This window comes from Schistocerca gregaria, chromosome 1 (genome assembly GCF_023897955.1).
Source record: "Schistocerca gregaria isolate iqSchGreg1 chromosome 1, iqSchGreg1.2, whole genome shotgun sequence".
Taxonomy (NCBI): domain Eukaryota; kingdom Metazoa; phylum Arthropoda; class Insecta; order Orthoptera; family Acrididae; genus Schistocerca; species Schistocerca gregaria.
In genome coordinates, this window is record NC_064920.1 from 9,986,077 (window position 1) to 10,013,321 (window position 27,245).

Consider the following 27,245-nt stretch of genomic DNA (forward strand, 5'->3'; position numbering starts at 1 on the left):
GCATATTCGGAGCCCTTTTATCACTACTCAAAAGACACTTGGTACAGATAAAATTATCGTTAAATGCGGAGCGTTTTGCCACAGCCTGTATACTTTCCGCCATCTTGTATTTATAGTTGTTTGAATTTGACTTAGATTTAGATTAGATTTATTGATTCACTTTCATCTACAGCTGCACAGTGTGCAAGAGATATTTGGATTTTTATGCTAATATTAACAGTTTTACATATAATATACCTTTGTACATAACAACACACATTAATATATCTATGGGAGCCTTTATATTTTATGAAGTAACAGCTTTTTCATGAGATGAGAAAACATTTTATTTTTTAAGCACAGATCAAAAACTAACAAGAATAAACAATTCGTAACCAAGCCGACTACGCCAAAGATAAATATATATCAGCTGCAGCTTTCACCCGCTGTTTTTGGCGCAGTGGATAAATGACGTCGCCACATCAGCCCCCCTCCTTTTGAAACCGGGTGCACCAGGTATGTGGGGAAACTTGCACTTGATGTTTCTACCGACTCTCGTCAAAACATCTGGTGCAGGCAATGGCTGCTCCTGTTCTGCACTTGCTGCTTCATTGGCCTCCTCTGAAACCGAGGGCTCGGCGAGACTGTCTGCTGTTTCTTTGGCCTCCACGATTGAGGGTGATTTTGCAGACCGAGGAAGGAGTGTACCCTCTTCGGTGTAAGCAGGTTTAAGCCGCTCAATTGAGACTGTCTCTTCTTTACCATCCTTATCGATTTTGAAGCTGTGGCTTCCTCTTGTGATTACCCTGTATGGTCCAGAGTAAGGCGAAACAAGCGGCGGGCGCACCGTATCATCCATAAGCCACACGTGGGACGTTGCTTGCAGGTATGTACATACACTCTCCGGTCTCCATGTCTGACAGGGTTAGTGGGTTTGATGTTTCTCATTCTAACACTGAGTTGTCTCGCGAATTGCGTGCATAGCTCAGGGGCGAACGGCTGTGTAGATGCTGGAACGATAAATTCTCCAGGAACCCTCAACTGCTCGCCATAAACCAATTCTGCGGAAGAGCACTGTAAGTCCTCCTTCACGGCCGTTCTCAATCCGAGTAGGACGAGTGGTAGTGCTCCAGGCCATGAAGTGGAACTACACTTTAATGCAGCTTTGAGAGTGCGGTGTAGTCGTTCCACCATTCCATTACTAGATGGATGATAGCTTGTGGTGCGTAGATGGTTGCACCGGCACAGTAGTAAAAGTTCATTGAAAAGTTGGCTTTCAAACTGCCTTCCGCGATCTGTTGTTATGTTTTGCGGAACGCCAAACCTGGAGAACCATGAATGCAACAGTGCTTTTGCAAACCGACTCCGCAGAAATGTCTTCTATTACAACTACTTCTGGCCACCTGGTAATACGATCAATGATTGTGAGCAACTAGCGTTGTTCTGAAGAGCACGATAGCGGGCCCACAATGTCCACATGTATATGTGAAAATCTTGCAGATGGCGTCGGGAAGTCAGCAATAGGTGCAAAGACATGTCTGCTGATTTTATTACGCTGGCATGTTAGGCATGCACGCGCCCATGCACGACAACCTTTTTGTATTCCAGGCCACACTACTTTGGAGGAAACTAACTTGGCTGTAGCTCGTACTCCTGGATGTGATAGGTTATGTAGTGCATTAAAAATCTCGCGACGATATTGTTCTGGTATGTAAGGTCGCTCCTTTCCTTTTGCTACATCACACCAAATTCCGTCTGGAACATTTGGGACAGACACACGTCTCAGCTGCAGCGCAGTTCTCTGTTCCTCTATTAGACGGCGCAAGAAACAATCTTCTCGTTGTTTAGACGCTGACTCGGTCCAACGAATTGAATTTAAACTGGCACAATTCATAGACAGGCAATCTGCGACCAGGTTGTCTTTTCCTGAAATGTGTCGCACGTCAGTTGTGAACTGTGCAATGTACTCGACTTCCCTGCACTGACGTGGTGAATTGAGCTCTGTGTCTCGTTGAAATATAGCTACTAACGGCTTGTGATCGGTAAAAATTGCAAAGTGCCTCCCCTCGACAGACGTGCGAGAATGCTTTATGGCTAAGTAAATAGCTAGCAACTCACGGTCAATAGCACTCCATTTTTGCTGCTGTCGAGTCAGATTTTTAGAGAAAAATGCTAGCGGCTGCCATCAACTTCTTGCTGTAGCGCTGCACCCACTGCTGTTTGGCTCGCATCAACCATGAGCGCTAAAGGGGCGCTCAATCTTGGATGTCTCAGTAGTGTTGCCCGAGAAAGACATTTCTTTAAGTCACGGAAAGCTGCTTCAGCATCTGGTCTCCATGGGATTTTACGATTTCCTCTTGTATTTTTACCTGCAAGTAACGTTGTGAGTGGCTCTTAGGCGGCAGCTAATTTAGGTAAGTGACGTCTGTAATAGTTGAGCATGCCTAAAAATCTGCGAAGTCCTTTGTAAGTTGTGGGAAGGGGAATCTGTTGTACTGCTTCAACCCGCTCAGGCAAAGGTGACAGGCCTGCTGCTGAAACCAAATATCCCAGGAACTTAACCTCGCGTTTTCAAACGTGCACTTTATTTTGCTAATAATTATGCCTTATTCTGTCAGACGGCGGAAACGCTGCCGCAGATGTTCGACATGCTGATATACAGAACCAGAGAATACTAAAATGTCGTCCACATAACAAAATACGAATGGTAATTCTCGAAGCACCTCATGCATGAATCTTTGCCATGTTTGGGCAGCGTTTCTGAGGCCAAATGGCATAAAATTGTACTCAAACAAGCCGAATGGTGTGATAACTGCTGTTTTTTAATGTCAGATGGAGCCATGTGAATCAGGGAAAATGCTTTGGCGCAATCAATCACACTAAATATTTTGGCATTGCTAATCGTACTGTTAAAATCAGTCACATTGGGTACTGGGTAGCGGTCGGGAATTCTGCGGGCATTGAGCGCCCTGTAGTCTCCACGTACTCTCCATGAATCGTCTTTCTTACGGACCATGTGAACTGGAGATGCCCATGAACTATCAGACCTACTTACAATAACTGTTTTTAGAAGTCTGTCGAACTCAGCTCGCGCCGCGAGCAGCTTCTCTGGAGGCAGACGCCGCGGGCGGAAGGCAACGGGTTGACCTTGTGTCGTGCTGATGTGGCGTTGAGTGTTGTGTCTGCATTTCCTGGTTGCGTTGACGGGTTCGGTAAGTGCTGGAAAGTCTTGAAGCAGTTTACGAAAAAGTGATTCCTCCGACAGTTCTCTGATATTGCCTACAGTATACGAATCGTTGCGACTGTCGGGCGTCTTCTTGCGTGACGCACACGTGTGCACCCCGCTTAGTTGCGGGTACGGAATCGCATCACCATATCCCGACGCGGATGACGCGGTAGAGGAGCCGGAAATCTTGGTGCGGAAAGACACGGGCACATCGCACTGCACTTGAACCGACGCGGAAGACGCAGTAGGCAGTATCGCTTCTGTGGGAACTGTCACCAAACGACGGTTAACCAGGTCGGGCATACGTCGGTAGTTCCGTAAAAAGTCCGCTCCAGTTATAGGACTCGGCACATCAGCAACCACAAAAGTCCATTTTGGATGGAAGTTAGAATTCAGATGTAATGCCAACTGTTTCTCACCATAGGTAAATATTCTGGAATTGTTTGCCGCAGTCAGCACATGTTGCGTTGTTGTCGTGAGTATATCACCTCGCTTTCTTGGATAAACACTGACTTCTGAACCTGTGTCAATCAGTTAAGGTGTTTGCGATGGTGTCTGCCTCTTTTGCTAAGACTTGCAATTGTAAATCTGTTTCTGCTGCAATGACGGCACGGATGTTGGCAGGAAGTTTACGAAACATATTAGATGTAAAGACTCTTCAGGTAGGAGTTCCGGGCCGGCTAATGTACGTAAGGCTTTGAGTACTTGTGACGGAGCCTTGTCGCCCAAATCTTCGTATGCGAAAATTTTTTGTAGTCGCAAATGTGGTGACAACGTATAATGCTATATGAGAGCTCCCTTTAGCACAAAGTTATTTGGTTGCGACAAGGTTTCTTCTACTTGCTCTATCACTTCTAAATTTAGCTGTGAAACCAGTATATTAAATTTGTCAGTGTTGTTAGACACCCCACGGTGCCGAAACATGCATTCAGCCTGCGTAAACCAAAGCTGGGGGCGCGTCGGCCAGAGCGCGGAAAGCTTAACATTACCGTGCCGCGCGTACGTGCTCCCATCTTTTGCGTTAACGTCTGTCGTTCCGTTTTGTAGCGAATCAAAGGGCGTGGACCGCCATCCTTGGTCGAACAGACTGTAGTCTTCAATCTTGATTCCACTGCCCCATGCTTTTGTCTCCGAATTCGTTATTCTCGTCGGTATATATATTTTCCTTATGCTTCTGCTACGATTTTTCCGGGTCGCCACTATGGGAGCCTTTATACACTCCTGGAAATGGAAAAAAGAACACATTGACACTGGTGTGTCAGACCCACCATACTTGCTCCGGACACTGCGAGAGGGCTGTACAAGCAATGATCACACGCACGGCACAGCGGACACACCAGGAACCGCGCTGTCAGCCAGTTTGCCGTGGCATACGGAGCTCCATCGCAGTCTTTAACACTGGCAGCATGCCGCGACAGCGTGGACGTGAACCGTATGTGCAGTTGACGGACTTTAAGCGAGGGCGTATAGTGGGCATGCGGGAGGCCGGGTGGACGTACCGCCGAATTGCTCAACACGTGGGGCGTGAGGCCTCCACAGTACATCGATGTTGTCGCCAAGGTCGGCGGAAGGTGCACGTGCCCGTCGACCTGGGACCGGACCGCAGCGACGCACGCCAAGAGCGTACGATCATATGCAGTGCCGTAGGGGACCGCACCGCCACTTCCCAGCAAATTAGGGACACTGTTCCTCCTGGGCTATCGGCGAGGACCATTCGCAACCGTCTCCATGAAGCTGGGCTACGGTCCCGCACACCGTTAGGCCGTCTTCCGCTCACGCCCCAACATCGTGCAGCCCGCCTCCAGTGGTGTCGCGACAGGCGTGAATGGAGGGACGAATGGAGACGTGTCGTCTTCAGCGATGAAAGTCGCTTCTGCCTTGGTGCCAATGATGGTCGTATGCGTGTTTGGCGCCGTGCAGGTGAGCGCCACAATCAGGACTGCATACGACCGAGGCACACAGGGCCAACACCCGGCATCATGGTGTGGGGAGCGATCTCCTACACTGGCCGTACACCTCTCGTGATCGTCGAGGGGACACTGAATAGTGCACGGTACATCCAAACCGTCATCGAACCCATCGTTCTACCATTCCTAGACTGGCAAGGGAACTTGCTGTTCCAACAGGACAATGCACGTCCGCATGTATCCCGTGCCACCCAACGTGCTCTAGAAGGTGTAAGTCAACTACCCTGGCCAGCAAGATCTCCGGATCTGTCCCCCATTGAGCATGTTTGGGACTGGATGAAGCGTCGTCTCACGCGGTCTGCACGTCCAGCACGAACGCTGGTCCAACTGAGGCGCCAGGTGGAAATGGCATGGCAAGCCGTTCCACAGGACTATAACCAGCATCTCTACGATCGTCTCCATGGGAGAATAGCAGCCTGCATTGCTGCGAAAGGTCGATATACACTGTACTAGTGCCGACATTGTGCATGCTCTGTTACCTGTGTATATGTGCCTGTGGTTCAGTCAGTGTGATCATGTGATGTATCTGACCCCAGGAATGTGTCAATAAAGTTTCCCCTTCCTGGGACAATGAATTCACGGTGTTCTTATTTCAATTTCCAGGAGTGTATTTTATGAAGTAACAGCTTTTTCATGAGATGAGAAAACATTTTATTTTTTAAGCACAGATCAAAAACTGACAAGAATAAACAACTCGTAACCAAGCCGACTGCGACAAAGATAAATATCTGTCAGCTACAGCTTTCACCCGCTGTTTTTGGCGCAGTGGATAAATGACGTCGCCACATATCTATTAATGATGAATACTTAAATAAATGTTGTTACGTATATATTAGTAGTAATGTATGCCTCCATTTCCTGAATCGTCATGAATTTGTGTTGTACGGCTGCACCATACGACTTTTGACATTCAAATGCGTCACAACTACACTGAATTTGTTTTTGTATGTTTGAAAGTGAGTCAAAATACGTGACGTGTAGGTAATATGTGTCATCAAATGACAATCTAGAATTGTATCACTGCAAAAATGTGAACGAAATCAGAGAAGATAGAAAGATTCTGGAAACAAGTGTTCTGGGCAGCCATCTCTCATCTATGTACGTGTAAGCACTGTACCTGTGTGTTTCAATAAAAGCACATGTCCCATCAGACAATGGTTGTATAAATTCAAAACTGGTAAAGGTGCTTTTCCGGTAATATAAACCAAAACCAAATTATGGTTGGTTGCGGAAGAGGATTGTCAACATACTGCTTTGATAAAAGCTTAATATTTATGCCCTGGATCTTTCTTTCAGTTTGCACTCTGTCCCACCAGTTCTAATGAATAAAGTGCTCAAAATATTGAATTATGTATACAGCAATAGCATTTGCCTCATCTGTCCAACCATTATCACTTGACTATTGTTCCATAAGCAAAATGAATGAATGCTTTGGAAGATTCTCATTGTTTCTCTTAATAAGAGACAGTGCAAAAATCCCAAACTGTTCTGGACCACTTGCATACAAAATAACTAGTTAACAAACTGTTAAGAACAGTTGGGTATTCACTGGCCAACTCCTATTATTTGTGCCTGTAACTTGAGCACATAACTGACAATTGTTAGGGTATTGACCTTACGCATTTGTGTGGTTGAATATTTAGAAAAATTTTGTATCTCTGATACCAGTTGAATATACAAAAATTATAAAGAAAGTTGTCACCTTTCCATTTGACAGCTTTCCAAGTTGCAGACAGTCATGTAAAAATTTCAGAAAGCTACTCAGTGTGGTTGTCAAATGCCCATTCTTGTTTATGGCATCATTTTAAGGCATGCAAGTCTAATTCTGTAGCAAGTGTAAAGTTAAATTGTTTTTGAAAAGTCTACATACATTGCTGAGGGGAAAAAAATAGTACATCTGGAAAGATGACATAGATTTTGATCCGATGACGGCACATGCCACCAGGACAGTCGATGCGCTCGTAATGGTGTCGATGTTGTTTGCCGACACATAGCATAGTGGTGGTGCAGCTACCAGAGTGCTGTCTGTGTCTCCTCTTTAATAGGGAATACACGGCTTGACTGGTGGTGTTAGAGTGTCTATTTGGAATGGCGCACTGAAGTCTTCGCCGATGAAGAGAGATTCTGCCTGTATGCGAGTGACGGTTCTTTATGCGCACGGCATAGGTCTGGTGAGCGCTGCCACATAGAGTGCATTCATCCGAGATGCACTGGACACACCCCAGGCCTTATAGTTTGCGGTGTGATAAGCTGCAACTCTCTTTCACCTTTGGTATTTCTGGAGAAATGCACCGCCTGTTATTAGGCCTGTTCTTTCGCGTTCTTACAACACAAAGGTGATGCGTTGTTGCAGCAGGGTATTACACACCCACACGCAGCCTGTGAAACTCGACCACTCCGTAGGATGTGCAGCAACCTCCCTGGCCAGCACAATGTGCAGTTTTGTCTCCCTTCTAGCACGTGTAGGGTATGTTGGGACGAGAAGAGACTTGTGAGACTCATCGACCGACAATTCTTACAGAAGTGCACCAACAAATCGAGCAATTCGCCTTCTGTACGACTGACTCGATGCCAGAGTCAGTGCTTGCTGCCCACGGAAGCTACACCACGTACTGAATGATTGTTTCGGCACGGGTCGATACCTGGTAACCGGTTGTGCTGTCGATGTGTGAATACAATCATTTCGTGTACTCCATATGCACTGCTACGACAGTAAATTGTGAGTAATTAGAATTCTATAAAAGGGTGTACTAATTTTTTTACAGCAGTATACATTTTTTTGGCACGTTTCATTTCTTCTCCTGCCCTTCATCAGCCAGAGGTTTACATCTTTATTTTATTTATTGTACATAACTTATATTTTTGAATACATGCTATACGTAATATTGTTTTTTTTGGTTCATTAACATATAAATAGGTGATTGGTAACATTATAAATTAAAATAATTGAAATATAAATAAAAATAGATGAGAGATGTGTCATTGAGTAATGGTTTACATTGTTTTTTTTCCGCTTGCTTGTGCAGGAGTGTTATGTGTTGTGGTGTTCGTATTTTTGTGTTTTCACTCACGTCTACGTAACAGGTTCTCCTTTCCTGTTACTACAGTACTCGGAGTTGGGTATTACAATATTTTCCTTAGTCTATGATTGTTCTTGTTCTCTTTTGTTGTGTTTTGTGTGTGTCGATGTTGTGTTTTTCTGTGTGATACCTGTGTGTTTTGTGCGGTGTGGAGCCGTTGCGGTGTTTTGGATGTGGGTTTTGGTGCGTTATCGTCTAGGCGAGGTGGGGTTGTTTCAAGATGAGTCAGTTGTGTCATTGATGGTGCTATGTCGGGGAATATTTTGGAGGTGTTTTGAGCTGCTGTACGCGCTGGATAGATGCATTTAAATTTTCGTCGTCGTGTCGTTGGTGGTTGTTTGTCAGTATGTCTTCCCCGTTTGGTCTTTTGTGGGGGATATGGGATCCATATCTTGCTCTGAGGTTGGCGAGTCTTGTCTGGAGCCGTGTCATGTCTGTGATCTGGTATACTTCATTGGTTGGGGTGCGAGGTGGTAGTCTTGCGATGCTGCGCAACAGTCGTCGCTCTGTTGCGTATAGTTTATTTTGGTACAGTCTTCGGTATACCGCCTAGTGGCGCTGAGGCGTACTCGTAAATAGGTCTGACGAATGTTTCGTACGTGTGTATGGCTGTCCTGGTGGAACATCCGTGCAGTCGGCCTTGGACTTGTCTGTTGAGGTTTTGTCTTCGTCTTGTTTTGTTTAGTAGGTGCTGAAGATGACTCTTATAGTTTAGCTGTTTGTCAAGGAATACCCCGAGATATGTTACGGAGTCTGCAAGTTGTAGCGGTTGGTTCCGATACGAGACTGATTTTAATACAGACGAATGTGCTGTTGCAGTGAGTACTTGAGGGATCGGAGCCGCGATGAGTACGTACGTGGCGACTACAACATAAACTCCGAACCGAAGTTCGACGAGGTGGGCGCGCTGTACACGGTGTCGCAGAGGTTCGAGAGGGAGAAGCCGCCCCCGCCGGCGCCCGCCCACGTGGCCGCCGGCAGCTACCGCCACGACGTGGAGCGCGAGTGGGAGCGGCCGCTGCACGCCCACCCACACCCGCACGTGGCCGCCCCCGCGGCCGACCGCCAGCAGGACTGCGGAGCCGGCAGGTGCGCCGACGTCCCCGGGGACGACCGGCGCGTGTCGCAGGTCTCGCCGCCACGCTGTTAGTACCAGCTCTCATCCTTCACTTTACATTATCAACTAATAGGGTACAGACGTCCAGACACTACACTCGTTCACATTGCTCTGTAGCTTCCACTATGAAGTAAAACTGCTATGCACGTGGAAAGTGTCACGGTACACATCAGCAAAGAGAAGCAGCTGCTAGAGATTGTATTAACCCTCAAGCGGGCGTGCCTGTCTATAAAGTGCGCCAATCATAAATAAAAGGATCGTGCACGCTTCCTTTGTTGTTTCAGAAGTGCAAACCCATACCGATTCCTTCACTGTTCCAGAATGAGATTTTCACTCTGCACTGGAGTGTGCGCTGATATGAAACTTCCCGGCAGAGTAAAACCGTGTGCCGGGCCGAGACTCGAACTCGGGACCTTTTTCTTTCGCGGGTAGGTGTTCTACCGTCTGAGCCGACCGAGCACGACTCGCGACCCGTTCGCAGAAGAGCTTCTGTGAAATTTGGAAGGTAGGTGACGAGGTACTGGCACTATTGAAGCTGTGAGGACGGGTAGCTCAGACGGCAGAGCACCTGCCTGCGAAAGGTAAAGGTCCAGAGTTCGAGTCACGGTCCGGCACACAGTTTTAATCTGCCGGGAAGTTTCCTTCATTATTGCTTGAGGTACAACAGCGATAAATTGTGTTGTCATAAGTCCAAGTGAGCAGCAGTTTTATAAAATACAAAGTGAGCAAGGCAAGAAAAAATTTACGACTCATGGGAAAACATGACCCTGATTATGAACTAGCAACATAATCCCACATTGAGGCAGTTGTCTACAAGATAAGTGGCTGCCTGGGATCTGATGCAACTGTACTGCTTAATGCTGAGAGTGGATCGTTACTGTCTCTGTAATGCCTGTTCTTGGGAACAGAGCGTTAGAGTGAAAATTTGTTTCATTATTGTTTAATAAAACAGTGGTTTAGTTCGTATTATGTAGGTATATTTTCTCAGTGTTGAAATAAACCAAGAATTAACTGTGATTTTGATATTACATGCTTAGCTCGGTGATGTAAAGACAGTTATTCCAAAGACATGTACAGAGTGCATCACACGGCCACCAGTGTGCACACTCCAGGGTTAGTAATTAACTGTCACTGAAGTGCTGCCAACTGTGGACCTAGTGTCTCTCGTGCACTGACGATAGTGCTAACTGCACTCTCTCTGTGTCACCCTAAAAAATAGACCGTGGTCGGATGAGGAGCTCTTTCGATGTGACGACGTCCGTATTCTTTCACAGGTCACAATGAGACCATTACTTCCTCTAATGATGCAAGCCATTGATTCTTCACTTTCTTTATTTATTTTAAAACTGTTCTGTAAATGTATGAGTACTGCCACTTTAGCCGAACAGTTAGCACCACTGCCTTTGATGCTGAAGGAGCCAGGTTCAATTCCTGGCACCTCCTCAAATTTTTCCTTAGTTAGGGAGGTCTGTTGTGAGCTCCACTCAGCCACTGTGAGGCCAAACGAGGAGCTCCTCAATTAAAGAAGCAATGGCATCATTGTCTGGCCCGAGCTGCTGGAGATGTGCTTGTTTCTGAGTGTGTGTGTGTGTCTGTGTGTTTTCTTTTCTGAAGAAGGCTTCGTCCAGAAGCTGATCGTGTCACAGTATTATCATTGTGCCTGCCTGCATCTCAATGTATCACCTTTATAGTGAAATGGTGAATAGAAATCTATCATTCTCATAGTATTGTTGATGTGATTGTGTTGTATTGTCACCTCCTGTGCTAATATCTAGCAGCTTTGAATTTAACAGCTATGGCTGTATCACAATTGATAGTTACATTTTATATAGTAAAAATATATAAGGCAGCTGGTGTGCATGGGTTTAAGGTGGATCTATGGAAGGCTGTAGATACTGACATGATTCTTTAACTTAAAAAATATTATAGATAAAATCTGAGAGAAAGAAGAAATTCTTGAAGACTGGTAAACTCATGTCATATACCTTCTGCAGAAGAAAGGCCCTAAAACAGATCCAGATAATTATAGATGGATAGAGAATACTCTATCAGTATTATAAAAGAACTGGGCGTAGATCCAAAAACTACGAACGCTATCAAAGACACATTGACAAACATCTCATGTAAAGTCAGGTTCTGTGGAAAACTCTCCAAGAGCTTTTGAGATAAAAACACAAGTCAGGCAGGGAGACGGGTTGTTTCCCATACTTTTTATATGTGCACTGGGAAAAGTGATTACATAGTGAAGAAAATCCAATATGAAAGGTATCAAATTAGGAAACCAAAAGGGTAACACCTATGTAGATTAACTAGACAAACATTGTTTTTGGCATTACTTCACAATTTTATTGTTAATGTTATTGCACAACCTAGGTTTCGGGTTATAAGCCCATTTTCAAGTAATTATTGATTCCCAAAGATGAAAATGCATAGATAAACATAATGACAATGCAAAGATAATCATCTCAACTTCTGAAGGTATCAATCCATAGCTTAATGAAAAATTATGTCAGTGATCATTTTTTAACAAATTACATACATTATTACACATTTAGCAATTACAGTACAATGACCAGACTAAACTTATGCATTGCCTAGAACTTTTTAACTCTGACGGACTGAAACCCAAAGCTTTGCTTCTATCATGGGATTTTGATCTCATTTCATCATCATCATCATCATCATCATCAGCCAGTTCTATCACTTAATGATGTGGCCTCTTTGAGTCAGTGTGTAACAAAGCATCCCAGTAAGATGTTCTATTTGTGACCTTCCTTTGAGTCAGTACAGTAAAATGATATCTCATCTAAAAGTCGTGAATAATTGAATTGGGTTTGCTCATTTAGCAGTAGGTGTGACATCTGTCTTTTAATTCCTAAACTTTCTAATTGGTTGAGTTTGGCCCCCTTTTCCTCTGTGTGTAGGACTTGTACATCTATTGCATATTTGTGGTTATTGTTCAGGAAATGGTCTACAGAGGCTGAATCAGACTTCTTCAGTCTTCAGCTAGTGTGGCGTTCATTAAGCCTGGTACAAATTTATTTCCATGTCTGTCCTATGTATCAAGAGTGACACTCACGGCATGTGATTTTATAAACCCCTGTTTTTGTGATAGATTGTTATTTGTCTTTTGCATTGAACAGGAAACTAGCTATTGTCTGAGGGACATAGAAAAGCCCAGAGAAACCCTTTGCCTTCAAGATGTTACTTATGCTATTTGATGTTTTCCGTATACAAGGTAATCTGCACCATTTCTTTTCATGTTTGTCTGTTTTTTTTTCTTTCATTGGGAACATTAAGGACCTGGCTTGTTCTTCATCTTTTTACCTAAAATTTTACAGTGGTGTTGGGGTCAGATTCATTATTTGTGGCTGTTGTTTTAATTGTGTTAAGTTCGTGGCCAAATTCTCCCTGGGACATGGGGATAGAAAGGAGATGGTGGATCATGTCGTGGAATACTGCATGTTTTATGGTTGTAGGATGTTAGGAGAAAGCTGGGATGAAAGTGGCAGTGAAGGAATCTTTTTGATAAATTTTAAATTTGTTGTTACTGTCTTCTATCTTTAAGGTAGTGTTCAGGAAATTTATGCCCCCCCCCCCCCTCCAAATCCATGCTCACCTTTAAATTAATGTCCCACTGGTTCATATTTTATGCAAATTTATGGAGTTGTCTGTTGGATCCTTTCCACATACAAAGAATATTATCTACAGGGTGAGTCGCGTAAGACATAACACTCCCTTTATTCGGTTAGCGATTGCACATATTGGCAAACGGTTTTTGGCGAATCATAGCGGACTATGGGGCACATACATTGGTAAATGCACAATAATCACAACGTTTATATTGACCGAGATAATGAGGCAAGTACATGTCTTTTAAATGGGACGCTATACTCTTTTTTCTTTTTTTTTACCAGCATTCGAACGGTCTGGAAAGGATGTGTATAGAGATGTAACGCATGTTGCTATTGTGATTCAAACTTTGCTTAAAAGACGCCTGGAAATATTGTACGACTGAAGGTCGAGGTGGTCGGAAGTGGCCGCAGACTGTAAACACGCCTCGCGCGACCCGGAAAGCAGGCCGCGTCGAACAGCTGGTGGGTCGTGCGACGTTTAACCTGTAGGAAGTGCGTCTCCCATCCAGGCGTAGTTGGTGCTGGAACATTACGTCCAGATGTGTACATAAATCAGGAGAAGTTAGACATGTTACTTCTGTATGGCGAATGTCGTAGGAATGCTGTACTGCGGTACAGGGATATGTATCCTGATCGTCAGTATCCTACTTACGAGGCCGTTGCAAGAATGATTACTACACGAGTGCAAAGAGGCAGCCGTAACAGCAAACAGAGGAGGAGGGAGGAGACTGCGACCGACGGAGACCACGACGAGGCTGCTCTGGCACGGGGCGTGGGGTGTCATGCGCCGGCGTAACTTCCACCCCATGGCACCTTTCACTCCATCACGCACTCGAAGGACGTCATTTCGAACGTCGTATGGAATTTTGTCGATTTGCTCTGCAATGCCTGCGAGATGATAATACATTCTTCAAACGTGTGCTCTTCACTGACGAAGCAACCTTCACTAATCACGGGAATGTAAATTTACGTAACATGCACTACTGGGCAGCTGAGAACCCACATTGGCTGCGTCAGGTGCAGCACCAAAGGCCGTGGCGCGTCAACCTGTGGTGCGGAATTGTAGGAAATTACATCGTAGGACCTTATTTCATTACAGGAGTATTAAATGGAAATAAGTATGGAGACCTTCTTAGGAACATTCTACCCATTCTGCTAGAGGAGATACCACTCAATGAGCGCCTGTGTATCTGGCTCCAACACGACATGTGCCCAGCTCACTCCTCACATGTTGCAACTCAAATATTGAACGAGACATTTCCTGTGGCTTCTGAAAATTTCCCGGCGTATTTGTTCTTCTAATAATTTCCGGGTATGCAGCCGGATCCCGTCGACATTCTGCCACGATATTTCGGCCCAGAGACGTCCGGCCATCATCAGGTGAGTACACAACTACTGAAGAGCCCACTGCTGCTCTCATTTTGTACTTTCCCTCTTTGGGGAAGTGTGAGGTGGGAGTCTGTAGCCTTTCGGCTTTTACTCCCCTGTGAATGTGTGTGTGTGATTTTTCTTTAATTTTTCTGGTGTCTGTGATATTGTGATGATTGTTCTGTTTGTGTCTGGTACCTGCCTGAGGTAGGCGAGATGACTGTTGTTTTGTGGGAAGGAACAGGATTAGGGATTGGGTGTTGGGATTTCCTCTTCGACTTAGTCGTCGAAGATCGTCATAGGGCGCTTATGTTTATCGCGGGACATGTCGTACTGACCTAGGGAGTGGTCTGAAGAGGCCAGGTGCAGTCGCGGTATTTATGCCGAACCTCTCGCATGCGATATGTACTGGCATCCTACAGCGCATGCGTCAGGTGTTGACATGCGCGGCATAGCCGAGTTGTACGTGCTGCCCTCGGTGGTGAAAATAAAAGCTCATCTAGTCATCGAGTTACGAATGACGCTGTCGATTCCGCTGTGATTGTATAATTTTAATAACAGGATTCCAAATTTTATCCAGCTGAAAGCCGTTGTCACGATTTATAAGATTATCGGCAAGACGTATTTCCACTGATTCCTTGATTACGGAATGTCAAAATCCGGAAACCGGAGCTAAACTTTTTGTTCCATTGTATTCCATTGAATGTCCCAATGAAATACAGTGCTCTGCTACTGCCGATTTTGACGGTTGCCGCAGACGGGTGTATCTTTCATGTTCTGTACATCGTTCATGGACAGTTCTTCTCGTCTGGCCAATATATGCAGAGCCACATTCACAGGGAATTTTGTAGTCGGCTGCATACCCGGAAATTATTAGAGACATTTCCTGACCGCTGTATTGGATGGAATGCTGCAGTACAATGGCCTGTCAGGTCCCCCGATGTGACTCCACTTGATTTCTTTTTGTGGTCCACTGCGAAGCCCCAACAACTGCCGAATCATCACAGCTTGCTCCGCCGTATCATCCACTGACCTGTTATCTGTTATCCATTCTCTTGAACGTTAATGACAGATATGTCTTGAAGTCGAGCGTGAACCGTTCGAGTACATGCTTAAGTAAAGTACAATGCCATGTTTTGTTAAGAACACTATGAATGTGAAGGTACCAATGTATTATTATACGATATGTGTCAATGACCAGTAACATCCTTGAAGTATAAATGTAACGTGTGTGGGCAATGTGTATACCACGTAGGTTGTCCTGTCGTATTGTTTGGTGGGAGCTGGTTGGGAGCTGGTCAGCATATGAATGTGAATAAAATAATTATCTTATCGAATGTGTATTCTCTCTAATTATAATGTCCAATACTATCTGTGGAAACAGTAGTTTCACAGCAGACACTTTGTTGCCCCACACACACACTCCGGCATCACCCGGTGAAGAGTTTCCCATGACGCATCCATCAATAACATTATCAGCGGCTTACTGTGCGTCAGTTGTGTCATGTAAGCAGGAAGGGGGCAAAGCTTAAATGAGAAACTGCATCACAAAGCGGTTGCTGTGTTCACACAATAACTATTCATTTGAGCCTGGGAATGTCCATGCATTTTGCATAGTTCTCATAATCTCCTTTTGATATGCAATTAGCTAGCATGTGCCACAGTTAAATGCAAAATGCGACTTGCCACCCTTGTACCTATGTTGTATCGTGAAGAGGGCGGATGAGGGTTCACCTACGTAGCGTAGGCCGCGCACGCTGCACAGAGCACGGCGACTCGGCCTGCGGGTCGCGCGACCGCCTCACCTTCAATCGTACAATATTTGCCAGCGTGAATCACAGTAGCAACATGCGTTACGTCACTATACGCGTCCCTTCCAGAGCGTTTGAATGATGGTAAAAAAAGTATAGCATCCCATTAAGAAAAAAACATGTACTCGTCTCATTATCTCGGTCAATATAAACATTGTGATTATTGTGCATGTACCAAAGTATGTGCCCCATAGTCGGCTATGTTTCGCCGAACACCGCTTGTCGATATGTGCAATCACCCCGGAATAATGGGGGTGTTACATCTTATGCGACCTGTATATTTCTGTACCAATACCCAACATGTTTTGCCAGCGGTTCTCTTTTAAGAAAATCAGTCTCCCACTTGTCCACGAACATTTCAGCTATTAAGGGGAATAATGGTGAGCCCATTGCCAGACCATATGCTTGCTGATAATAGCTCCCTTCAAAGCAGAAGTAATTTTGATTTAAAGAACATTCCACTGTACTAACAGTGCTCAGCTGCTCTTCAGGATTTATGTTGTGTGAATACAATGATTTTGACACAATTCCTACACAGTCTTTCACTGGAATACATGTGAACAAGCTATGCAATCAAAATAGACTAATTTTGCGTTTGTTGGAACCTTAATGTCAATTAACTTCTTAACTAAATCTAAACTGTTCTTAATGCTAAATATCCCTATGAAGTTCAGTTTCTTCTTCTAGATGGTGTCCATTCTCCTGGTAATCTTATGTACTTGAGCTTGTATTGCAGATACCACAGGACGGATTGGCACTTCTGCTTTGTGGAGCTTTGGTAAATCATATAGCTGTAGTGACCTGGGATTCATTTGCAGCATGGTCTTACAGGTATATTCAAAAAAGATGTTGGAGCACTTGTTTACTACCTGTTTAGCCTGATCATTGTAACTAGCTGTTGGATCCCTCTGTAGTTTTTGTAGCTGCACTGACTGGAAAAAATCCTCTCCTTTGCCTATATAGTCTGTTTTATTTAACAACACTACAGTCCATACTTTATCTGCCCTAGTCACAATCACATTACTGGTTTCAGTTCTAGTTTTAAGTTCCTTTGTGGCTAAGAAATTATTGTTCTTCTGATATTGTGCTTGTTGTTTCTGTGCCTGCTTGATTTCTTCTACACACTACACTTTCGTTACTATATCTTTCTGTAGGGATAGTTCCAGATCTACCCGAAGACGGTCTAACACTTGAGGTTTTGTTATCATGTCTGGAGTTTATTTGTGGGCTTCTGATAATAACTTTTCATCTGGTTCTGAAAGGGTTAATGTTGACAAATTAACAATTTTATCTGCAAAGTGGATTGGCATTTTTGGGGTAAGGTTCTATCTATCCTTCACTGATAATAATTGTTCTAATTTCTTCTTTTGAGACTGAAACGTATTATAAATGATGCTTAGATCACTTGGCATTCACAGTTAACATTGCCCTGATCACATACATACCGAGAACGTTAAAATCCAAATAGAAAACTGTTGTGCCAGTGCCACTACATCTAACAGTGCCGCCACGGCAGTACCCGCAAACGGCGATAGAGGCGCTGCGCAACTCGGATGAGCGCGGGAGCGCCACCTAGCCACGAACGGCGCCGGCCGCATGTCACGGCACGGCAGTCGAATAAGAGATACTGAGTTGTTATCATGTAACCAGCTATTGTTTCTAAGTAAGTGTGTTTGAATATCCACGCAATTATTGGTGATTAAAGGTTATAACACTTCTGGCGCCGAGGTCGGGTATTTTCACTATGTTGTGGATTTGTGTGTTCGTGACGGGGCAGACATGGAACAGCTTATGCAAGCGCTCATTGAACAACAAACACAGCTGACGGCAGCGATTCAGGCGTTGTCGACGTCGCTTACTCATCGTCTGTCTTCCTCTTCTCCGCCTCCATTCCCTCCTTACGACGAGGCCGCTGAAGACTGGGAGAATTATGAGAAGCGTTTGCGGCAACACTTCTTGGCTTTCGGCGTTGTCGACGCTCCTATGTGTAAGTCGTTATTTCTATCTTGGATTTCCCTCGAGTCTATCAGCTGCTATCTCAGTTAGCCCCTCTGCGGGAACCTGCCTCCCTGTCCTTCCAAGAAATGTGTGACTTATTGTCTGCCTATTATCGAAAAAACACCCACGTCGTTGCCGCCCGCGTGGCGTTCTACCGGTGTCGTAAACAGCCCCATCAATCTTACCGGGCTTGGGCGGCGGAACTACACGGCCTGAGTAGGAAATGTCAGTTTGTCGCGAACACTCATCATGAGTCTTATGCTGACTCAATGGTTAGGGATGCTATTCTACGGCTTGCTCCTGATAAAGAAGTTCGGCAACGTGCCCTACAACTGCCAAACCCGTCGTTGTCGGAAGTTTTAAGTATGGCTCAATCCTTTGAAGTGTCTCACGCTGCTGGCGCGCAAATAGACGCGTGGTGTGATGTAGGCGCTGTACAGTCAACTCTCGACACGGACAGTTTGCCTGTTTCACAAGAGAAGGAAGATGTGGCGGCAGTTCACTCGCGTAAAGAACGTCGCTTTGAGCCTCAACGCTCGCAGCGAAAACGGCAACCACAGAAGCAGGTTCGTTCCGCACTTCCTTCTTGTCCACGTTGTTTCGTACAGCATGACAGGGCCGCGTGTCCAAAACGTTGGGCCACGTGTAATTCGTGTAGGAAAAAAAGACCACATTGCTTATGTGTGTCAGTCCCATTAAGTTCCTGTCGACGAGGACGAGGCGTCGGACATGGATGTTCACTGTGTGCTTTCTCAAACAAATAAGTTGTTTGTTACTGTTCGTGTTCTGAATAAAGACATCCGCATGCAAGTGGACACTGGCTCTGCAGTAACTCTCATTAATTCTCGCACATATTTGGCGTTGGGCTCCCCTCCTTTGTCTCCAGAAATCTGAGGACTTATAATAAACAGAAAATTCCTATCATGGGCCAGTTTGATACTTCCACTGCCTACAAGTCTGTTGCTAGGCCTCTCACGTCTTATGTGGTGGATCATGCGGGCACTCAAAACCTGTTCGGTTATGATGGTTTCCAGTTGTTCGGGTTCTCCATTGATGATGACGTGCACCTCATATCGGAGGATATTCCGTATCAACAGCTGGATGGATTGTGTTCTGAATTTTCGTCCTTGTTCTCTGCTGGTCTGGGTTGTGCCAAGGATTTTGAAGCCCACATTACTCTTAAACCTACAGCTCGCCTTAAGTTTTTCCGGGCACGCCCTAATCCGGTGGCGTTGCGTGCACCTGTCTAGGCTGAGCTAGACAGGTTAACAGCTTCAGGGATTCTCCTTCCGGTTACCTCCAGCGAATGGGCATCGCAAATCGTAGTGGCTTCTAAACCAAACCGGAGTCTGCGATTGTGTGGTGACTTTAAAGCCACTGTCAACGCTCAGAGCCTCATTGACACTTATCTTCTTCCCCGTCCTGAGGAGTTATTTACCAAGCTCGCTGGGGGCCAGTTGTTTTCCAGACTTGAGGCGTACCATCAGTTGCTGTTGGATGCTTCTTCCAAGGAATTTTTCGTCATCAACACTCCTTGTGGGTTGTATAGGTACCAGCGGTTACCATTTGGCGTCGCTAGCGCACCGGCCATTTTTCAGCGGTTTTTGGAACAGCTCACGGCCTCCGTTCCTGGCTGCATAAACTATCTGGATGACATTGTTGTCACGGGGGCCTCCACTGAGGAGCACCTTCACAATTTGCGTTCACTGTTTCGGGTTTTGCATTCGGCTGGGTTGAGGTGCAATCTGGACAAGTCACAGTTCTTCCAACCCTCTATTGGTTATCTCGGTTTCCACTTGTCCCGTGAGGGTATACGTCATCTACGTCAGCACGTTGCGGCCATTAACGCTCTACACCGGCCCTCTACGGTCAAAGGACTTCAGTCGTTTCTAGACAAGATTGCTTATTATCACAAATTCATTCCATCCACGGCGGCGGTAGCTCATCCTCTGCATCAGCTGTTATACAAAAACGTCCCCTTCTGTTGGTCCGACGGGTGTGAGCAGGCTTTTGTCCACCTGAAGGCTCATTTGCAGTCGGCGCCTTGTCTTGCCACATTCCGTCCGGGTCAGCACTTGGTTCTAGCGACTGACGCGTCACAGTAAGGCCTAGGTGCTGTTCTCGCCCATCGGTATGAGGATGGGTCAGAACGACCCATCGCCTATGCTTCCAAGACCCTCAACGATGTGCAACGACGTTATTCTCAAATCGAAACGGAGGCGCTCGCTATCATTTATGCCCTAAAAAAGTTCAGCGTTTTTTTGTATGGTCCTAAGTTTCACCTCATCACCGACCACAAGCCGCTGGTCTCTCTGTTCAGCCCATCGGCGTCGCTTCCGGATAAGGCAGTTCACCGCCTGCAACATTGGGCCGTATACTTGTCTCGTTTCCACTGAGATTCACTATTGCCCCATGGCCCAGCACGCCAACGCTGACGCATTGTCGTTACTGTTGATGGGCCCCGACCCGGTTTTCGATCGTGATGAACTACTCTGTTTCCACATTGATGAGGAAGAACGTCGTGCGGTCGAGGGTTTTCCACTTACAGGTTCGCAGGTCGCGTCAGCTACTGCGCGGGACCGGATCCTACGTCGTCAGGTGATCGGTTTTGTTTGACGGGGTTGGCCGGACAGGACCAAGGGCCGGGCATCGGATCCCCTTTGCAACTACCGTGCCTTGTGCCTTCGTCTGCTGTTCGTGATGGTGTTGTTCTTCTATCCAAGGATGGCGCATCTCTACGTGTCGTGCTGCCAGCCTCTCTTCGCAAAGATGTTCTCAAACTGTTGCACGAAGGCCATTGGGGTATTTCTCGGACTAAGTCCCTGGCCTGCAGGCACGTTTATTGCCCGGTATTGATTCGGACATCACCCACACGGTTGGTGCGTGTGGTCAGTGTGCTCAACAACTGGCTGCACTTCGTACAATACCCTCTCCGTGGCCTGATCCTGCGCAGCCGTGGGAACGGGTGCACGCTGACTTTGCCGGCCCCTTCCTCGGTACTTATTGGCTACTGTTGATTGACGCCTTCTCGAAGTTTCTGTTTGTTGTTCGATGTCAGTCGCCCATCACTGCGGCGACAACGCTGGCTTTTCCTAAATCTTTGTGCAAGAAGGTCTTCCATCCACGATCGTCACAGACAATGGCCCTCAGTTCTCTTCGCAGGCCTTCCATGATTTTTGTACTGGACAAGGGATTCATCATGTTACTGCACCGCCCTTCCATCCGCAATCTAATTGGGAGGTCGAGCGCCTTGTCCGTACTTTCAAAAGCCAAATGAAAAATTCTTTAGTGAGTTTTCCACAGATGACCCTCTGCTCCAATTTCTGAGTTCTTATCGCTTCACGCCTCTCGGTGATCGCAGCCCTGCTGAACTCTGGCATGTCCGCCAACCGCGCACTCTACTGCACCTGTTTCACCCTGTCAGTCCTTGTGCTGTGTCCCCTAGTGCGGTAAAATACTCGGTGGGCGCCGACGTGTGGGCACGAGGGTATAGATCTCGCCCTAAATGGATTCCAGGGGTGGTCGAGGCTCTTCACGACCGCCGGCTTTGTGAAATACTTCGGACGATGGCACGGTTGTTCGCCATTACGACCAGATGTGCCCACGAGTGGCAGCCACACCGGTGCCACCACCCCTTCCTTCGCCTCCACCAGGCCGAGAAGCCAGTCCTGTCGCTGCTGCCGATCTACAGTACGTGTTGATGCAACCGATGTCGCTACCGCTTCAGAGTACGCCGGAACTGGCCCCAGTCCTGATGCCACCTTCTCCGGGACCCATCTCGCTGGAGCCCACCCCCATGTCCACGACACCCATGGATGCTGCTCTGCAGTTTTCACACATCATCTCGTCCAGGAGGCACGTTCCACGCACGAGCTTCTGTCCTGGACATTTTCGACCGTACTCTTGTCTCTCCGCGGGATCTTCTCGGGGCCTCACAAGAGGCCATGGATGTCTCCGCACTGTCCATGTCTCCAAGGAAGTGAGTTTTTTTTTTCAAGGGGGGAAAAGTGTTGTGACAGTGCCACGACATTTAACAGTGTCGCCACGACAGTACGCGCAAACGGCGATAGAGGTGCTCCGCAACTCGGCTGAGTGCGGGAGTGCCACCTAGCTACGAACGACGCTGGCTGCATGTCACGTCACGGCTGTCGAGTAAGAGATACTGAGTTGTTGTCATGTAACCAGCTATTAGTCCTAAGTGAGTGTGTTTGAATGTCCATGCAATTATTGGTGATTAAAGGTTATAACAAAAACCTAACTGAGCAAGCAAGAAAAGTCGGTTTACAAATTTCTTTCACAAAGACGGAGTTTTTAACAAATGTAAAAAATTGCAAGGAAAGCTACTCATAAATCAAGTCAAAATCAAAAAAGACAATTCATTCAAACATTTAGGTGAGTGGCTAACTATAAAAAGTAATGAGAAATAAATTCTAGAAATGAGAATAAAAAAGATGAACATTGCATTCCAGATCATCAGAAACATACAAGAAGAAGCCATGATCATGCGACACCAAAATTAAACACTACAATACACTGATGAGAACAGAGGCTTTATAATCTATATGATGCCAAACACTAAACCTAGTACAAAAATATAGGATAAATAAAGTAATTAAAATAGAAAGGAGACTGGTTAGAAGCATACTTGGCCCAAGGACAACAGGGACAGAATACAATAGACCACAACCCAACAAAGAAATCTACAAACATATAGAGAACATAATACATGCTATGTGCAAAAGAATGATGTCGATCTTTTGACAAATGTCAGGCTCACAAAAAAAAATCTTTACTAAAGTAATGAAGCTTAAAGGACAATCAGCATGGTTTACAATGACTAAGTGACATCAAAGATGCTAACATTGAGATAATGGACACACACAACAGAAACCTACACAGGAACAAAATTCAGTAGGTAATCTTCAGGGAAGAAAAAGAGAGAAAGAGGAAGCAGGCTCATAACATCGAGGAGCTCTGAAGACAGAAATCAGAACACATGAAATGAACATGAGCAGAAAGGAAGAAAGCAAGAACTGATGTATTGATTTAACATGCTCTGTTAAAGTGCCAATAAAGGAAACAAATTTCCCATACAAATCCTCCATCGTTGTGAACATTTTATGACTAAAACTGTGTACATCACGAAATAAAATATCTTTATTTGTCTCAATGTATCAGCATATGCCAGTGACAGGTATCTGGAATCAAGATGAAAGGAACATTATAGAGATACATGTGTTTCCTATACATAATCAAACTCCAAGAAATGTAAAAAATAAAAATAATGTTTTAAAATGCTTACTCACCGAGAAACTTTAAACCTGCGAAACAAGGTTCAGTGTCAGTCTTAAATCTGTACCTAACAACTGGTTTAAAGATATAAGTTCTGGCCAACAGTTAGCACTAGCGTGAGGAATTCTGCGTTTAAATTTTTATTTTATTACTGTGCTATTTTCCTCCTTGCATGTATAATTAATAAAAGCCAAACATACTTTAAATTACAAATATACACTGTAAAATTAGAAAACATTATTAAAATGAGTATAATTGTATAGTAATGGCATTACCATATTGGACTGAGACATTTAGTCCTTGTGGAGTTTATTTAAATGTGGCACTTAGTATTCATTGCATCTGTTAATAATATCTATACAACAGCCATATGAAACTTTACCATTAACATTAACAGAAAGTTGTAAGAACAGTATTTTCTGTTATAATTGCGTGTGTATAACAAGTAAATGAACTGAAACTTCACCAAAGAATGCACTAAAATATGTAAAATTTGACAAAATATTCTGTAAAAATTAAAACCATTTGATCACTAAATTCAAATATTTTGGAAGGCCACCCTGTTTTGTGTAAGAACTAGCAACTTGCTTCTCGAGTTAGGTTGTTTGCCGTGCAATCAGTGGCAGCTTTGGTGGCCCATAGAAGCGAGGTGAGGTGCACCATAGTCAGCAGTGGGAGAGCATGCCACAGTCGCCTTATGTCACACCAGCAATTCTTGAAAATATCAAAAAACCAGTTACGGCTGATTTCAATGTGTTTCTGAGATATTGTTTGTGGAGCTCTGTTTTTGTGAGTAAGAATTTCTAGATCCTCCAGTATGTTTAAGGCATGACCTTTGGGGCTCTATACAACACTTCCATGCTTTCCTGTTTGTCCTATACAAAACTTGTCACAATTGTTGCAGTTTTCTTGGTACATTCCCGAGTTGCAGTATTTGTTGCATTTTTTACCAATCTTTTAGTGCATCTTATTTCACAGGCAATCTCTGGTTTGAAAGCCTATGGTGACATAGCATTCTTGAGGCTGTGAGCAATACTTTTGAGGCTGTGAGCAATACTTTCAGGATGCGAGCCGGTGAATGTTAACACTATGTATCATTTATTACTCTGATGCATCATTTGTCAGGCACTTTTCCTTTGTTTAATTTTCTTATACATTTTCACGATGTCACTATGTCTGTACCAATCTGCTTGACATACTTGCACAATAGTTTTAAGCTCTTCCTTAATTTCATCATCATCCAGAGGTAACTTCAAGATTCTGTGTATCATAGATTGGATGGAAGCTACTTTAATTATAATAGCAAATATTACTCCAGTTATCACAACTTTCTAGTAATGTCAAAAGTATTTAATACTAAAGTTTCATGTGGCTGTTGTATAGTTATTATTAAGAGATTCAATGTATACCTGGCATCAAGTTTAGGTAAAACGCCATCTGGGCTAAATGTCCCCATCTGAAAAGTTAATGCCAGTAGCATACAATTATACTTATTTTAATAATGTCTTATAACTTGACTGTCTGTAATCATAATTTAAAGTATGTATGTCTTTAATTAATTATAAATACAAGGGGGAAGCCTGAATAATAACAAAATAAAAGTAAAATTTGAAGGCAGCTTTCTCCACACTAATGTCACCAGTCAGCTGTAACTTATACCTTCATATAACATTTAAACTAGTTATTAGTTGACACCTGAATTATAGCTTTTGATATTGACCCCGAACATTTTTTTACAAGTTCAAATTTTTTTTGGTGAGTGAAAGTTTTGAAATATTTTTTAATGCTTTAAATTTTTGGGGCCTGGCATTTTATAACAAACATTTGTCACTTTTTATGTTCCTTTTGTATTGCAAATACATTTTATTTTCCGGTATTGGTTTTGACAAATTAGTTTATCTTCAGAAGCTTAGTTTAGCAGACAGTCAATATCTTCTTCATAGAAGCGTAATACCATGATACATTCAGATACTTACATATTATTATGTACATGATTATTTTAAACACTGTTTGACAATTTACAATAACTGAATCACACTTGTGTATTTGCTAAACTAAGTTTCTGAAGATGACAAATTAATGTGTCGAAACTGATAAAGTGTAATAAAGTTTATGTGCAATTGATGACTGACATTTATCCTGAAACAATAATACTACAGTTGCTGAGAATTTCAGTCACAAATATAATTTTATGTTTTGTGTGATGCTTCACATGTAACTTGAAGCTGTGACACGACATGTATAATAAAAATAAAGATGATCACTAACAATATGTATCAACGTTCATACATGTCTGAGTTGTAAACAATGTACTGTCTTGCCTATGCAGTTATAAATGCATTCTTGCAGGTACGGTTACCTCCTACAGTTATAAAGACAGTCTTAACTGAAGATTTTGGTAATTTTGTGTCCAGAAACATTAACTAAATCATGAGTAAACTTGAAGGCATTATTAATGCAACAAGAATGCAAAAAAGTTTAGAGAAATTAAGGGATGAATGCAAAACCTAGTACCAAAGGAAAGCGAGCTGACTCTCAATGTATTTGAAATCCATATTGGAGTACAAAACGCTGCCCTCAAAAGTACAACATGACAGAAACACTTGACAGCCATTGATATCAAGGTAGAGTATTTATGAGTGAATGCTCCCTGCTCCAAAGAAAAGGAAAAAATGAATGATAATGTTTGCAAAATGTATAACCTTGATGTCACTATAATTGAGTTTAGAAAGTCACCAACTCTATGTAAAGTCTGCATAATGTGATGTATTTAATATCTGTAGGTAATGGTTCATAGCCTATTCAAGCATAACCTGAAAGGAAAACAAACTTGCACTTTTGGAAATTATGACATTTAAGTCAGCACTCTCACCCTAACATATATTACGCTACTAACTACCCTGTGCCATGTTCTTCAGAGTGGATTACAGGGTGCAGCTGTGGACGAAATGATGCCTATACGTAATTCTGCACTGTGTTATATCAACTAAGCCATCACTACCAGTATCAAAATTCAACTGTTGTAATGAGTCAGGTTTGTACGACCGCTACTGGAAGAGTGGGGACCTGGTCTTCTATTCGCCAGGATGGTATGGCTGCTCACCACCGGAGGGTTTGAGGTTCAAATGACAGCTGTGGGGGCAGGAACTCATCACCAAGATGCTAGTAGCTGAGAACTATTTAATCTGACTGCAGAACTTTGTATGTCCTACGAGCTCGGTTTGGTGTCAACTTGTGGATCGTGCAGTTCTGTTGGTGGTTCGCAGAGAAGCACCCAGTCCGGAAAGCGACACCGAGTCGGTTGCGGCTCTTGCCAGTACCACGAGAGGCGCCAGGTCCTGCCAGCGGCCACAGCCTCACAGACAATCCTCACTGCCGTTTACATCACAGGCTGTCATTGTAGCGATGCAGGCAGTGGGGAGGCGGAGAGCCTGAGCAGCAGAGGTATCTCCAAACTCTGGACTGTGTCGTACAATTGGACAAATACTGAGCAAATGACAATTGTGCGAGCACAGAGGCCGAATTACTTGACTGAACGATGCCCACCTCAGTCACTGGATGCGAGTGTATAAATATCAACTCAAAATTTCTTTTCTTCTACCAATGGTGGCGTAGTGATGCTGACGCCATGTGAGACAGGTTGTTGGGATGCTGCCATAATGCAGACTGTTGTCAGTTTTCCGGTTATGTCATCAGCAGTAAGGAAACACCCAGAAAGTGTAACACATATAGTGTATTCATTTTCTTTAATTTTCACACACACACACACACA

At 44.3% G+C, this 27,245-nt stretch overlaps 1 protein-coding gene across 4 annotated transcripts in view; it reads left to right on the forward strand.

Moving 5' to 3' along the window:
- LOC126322565 (putative FERM domain-containing protein FRMD8P1) overlaps nt 1-27,245 on the forward strand; it is a 327,086-nt gene that overhangs the window by 146,737 nt on the left and 153,104 nt on the right. For all 4 annotated transcript variants that reach the window (XM_049994510.1, XM_049994465.1, XM_049994577.1 and 1 more), the window contains one exon: nt 9,072-9,397. In XM_049994510.1, the coding sequence (XP_049850467.1) occupies nt 9,072-9,397 (326 nt within the window). The remainder of the gene's footprint in view (nt 1-9,071; nt 9,398-27,245) is intronic.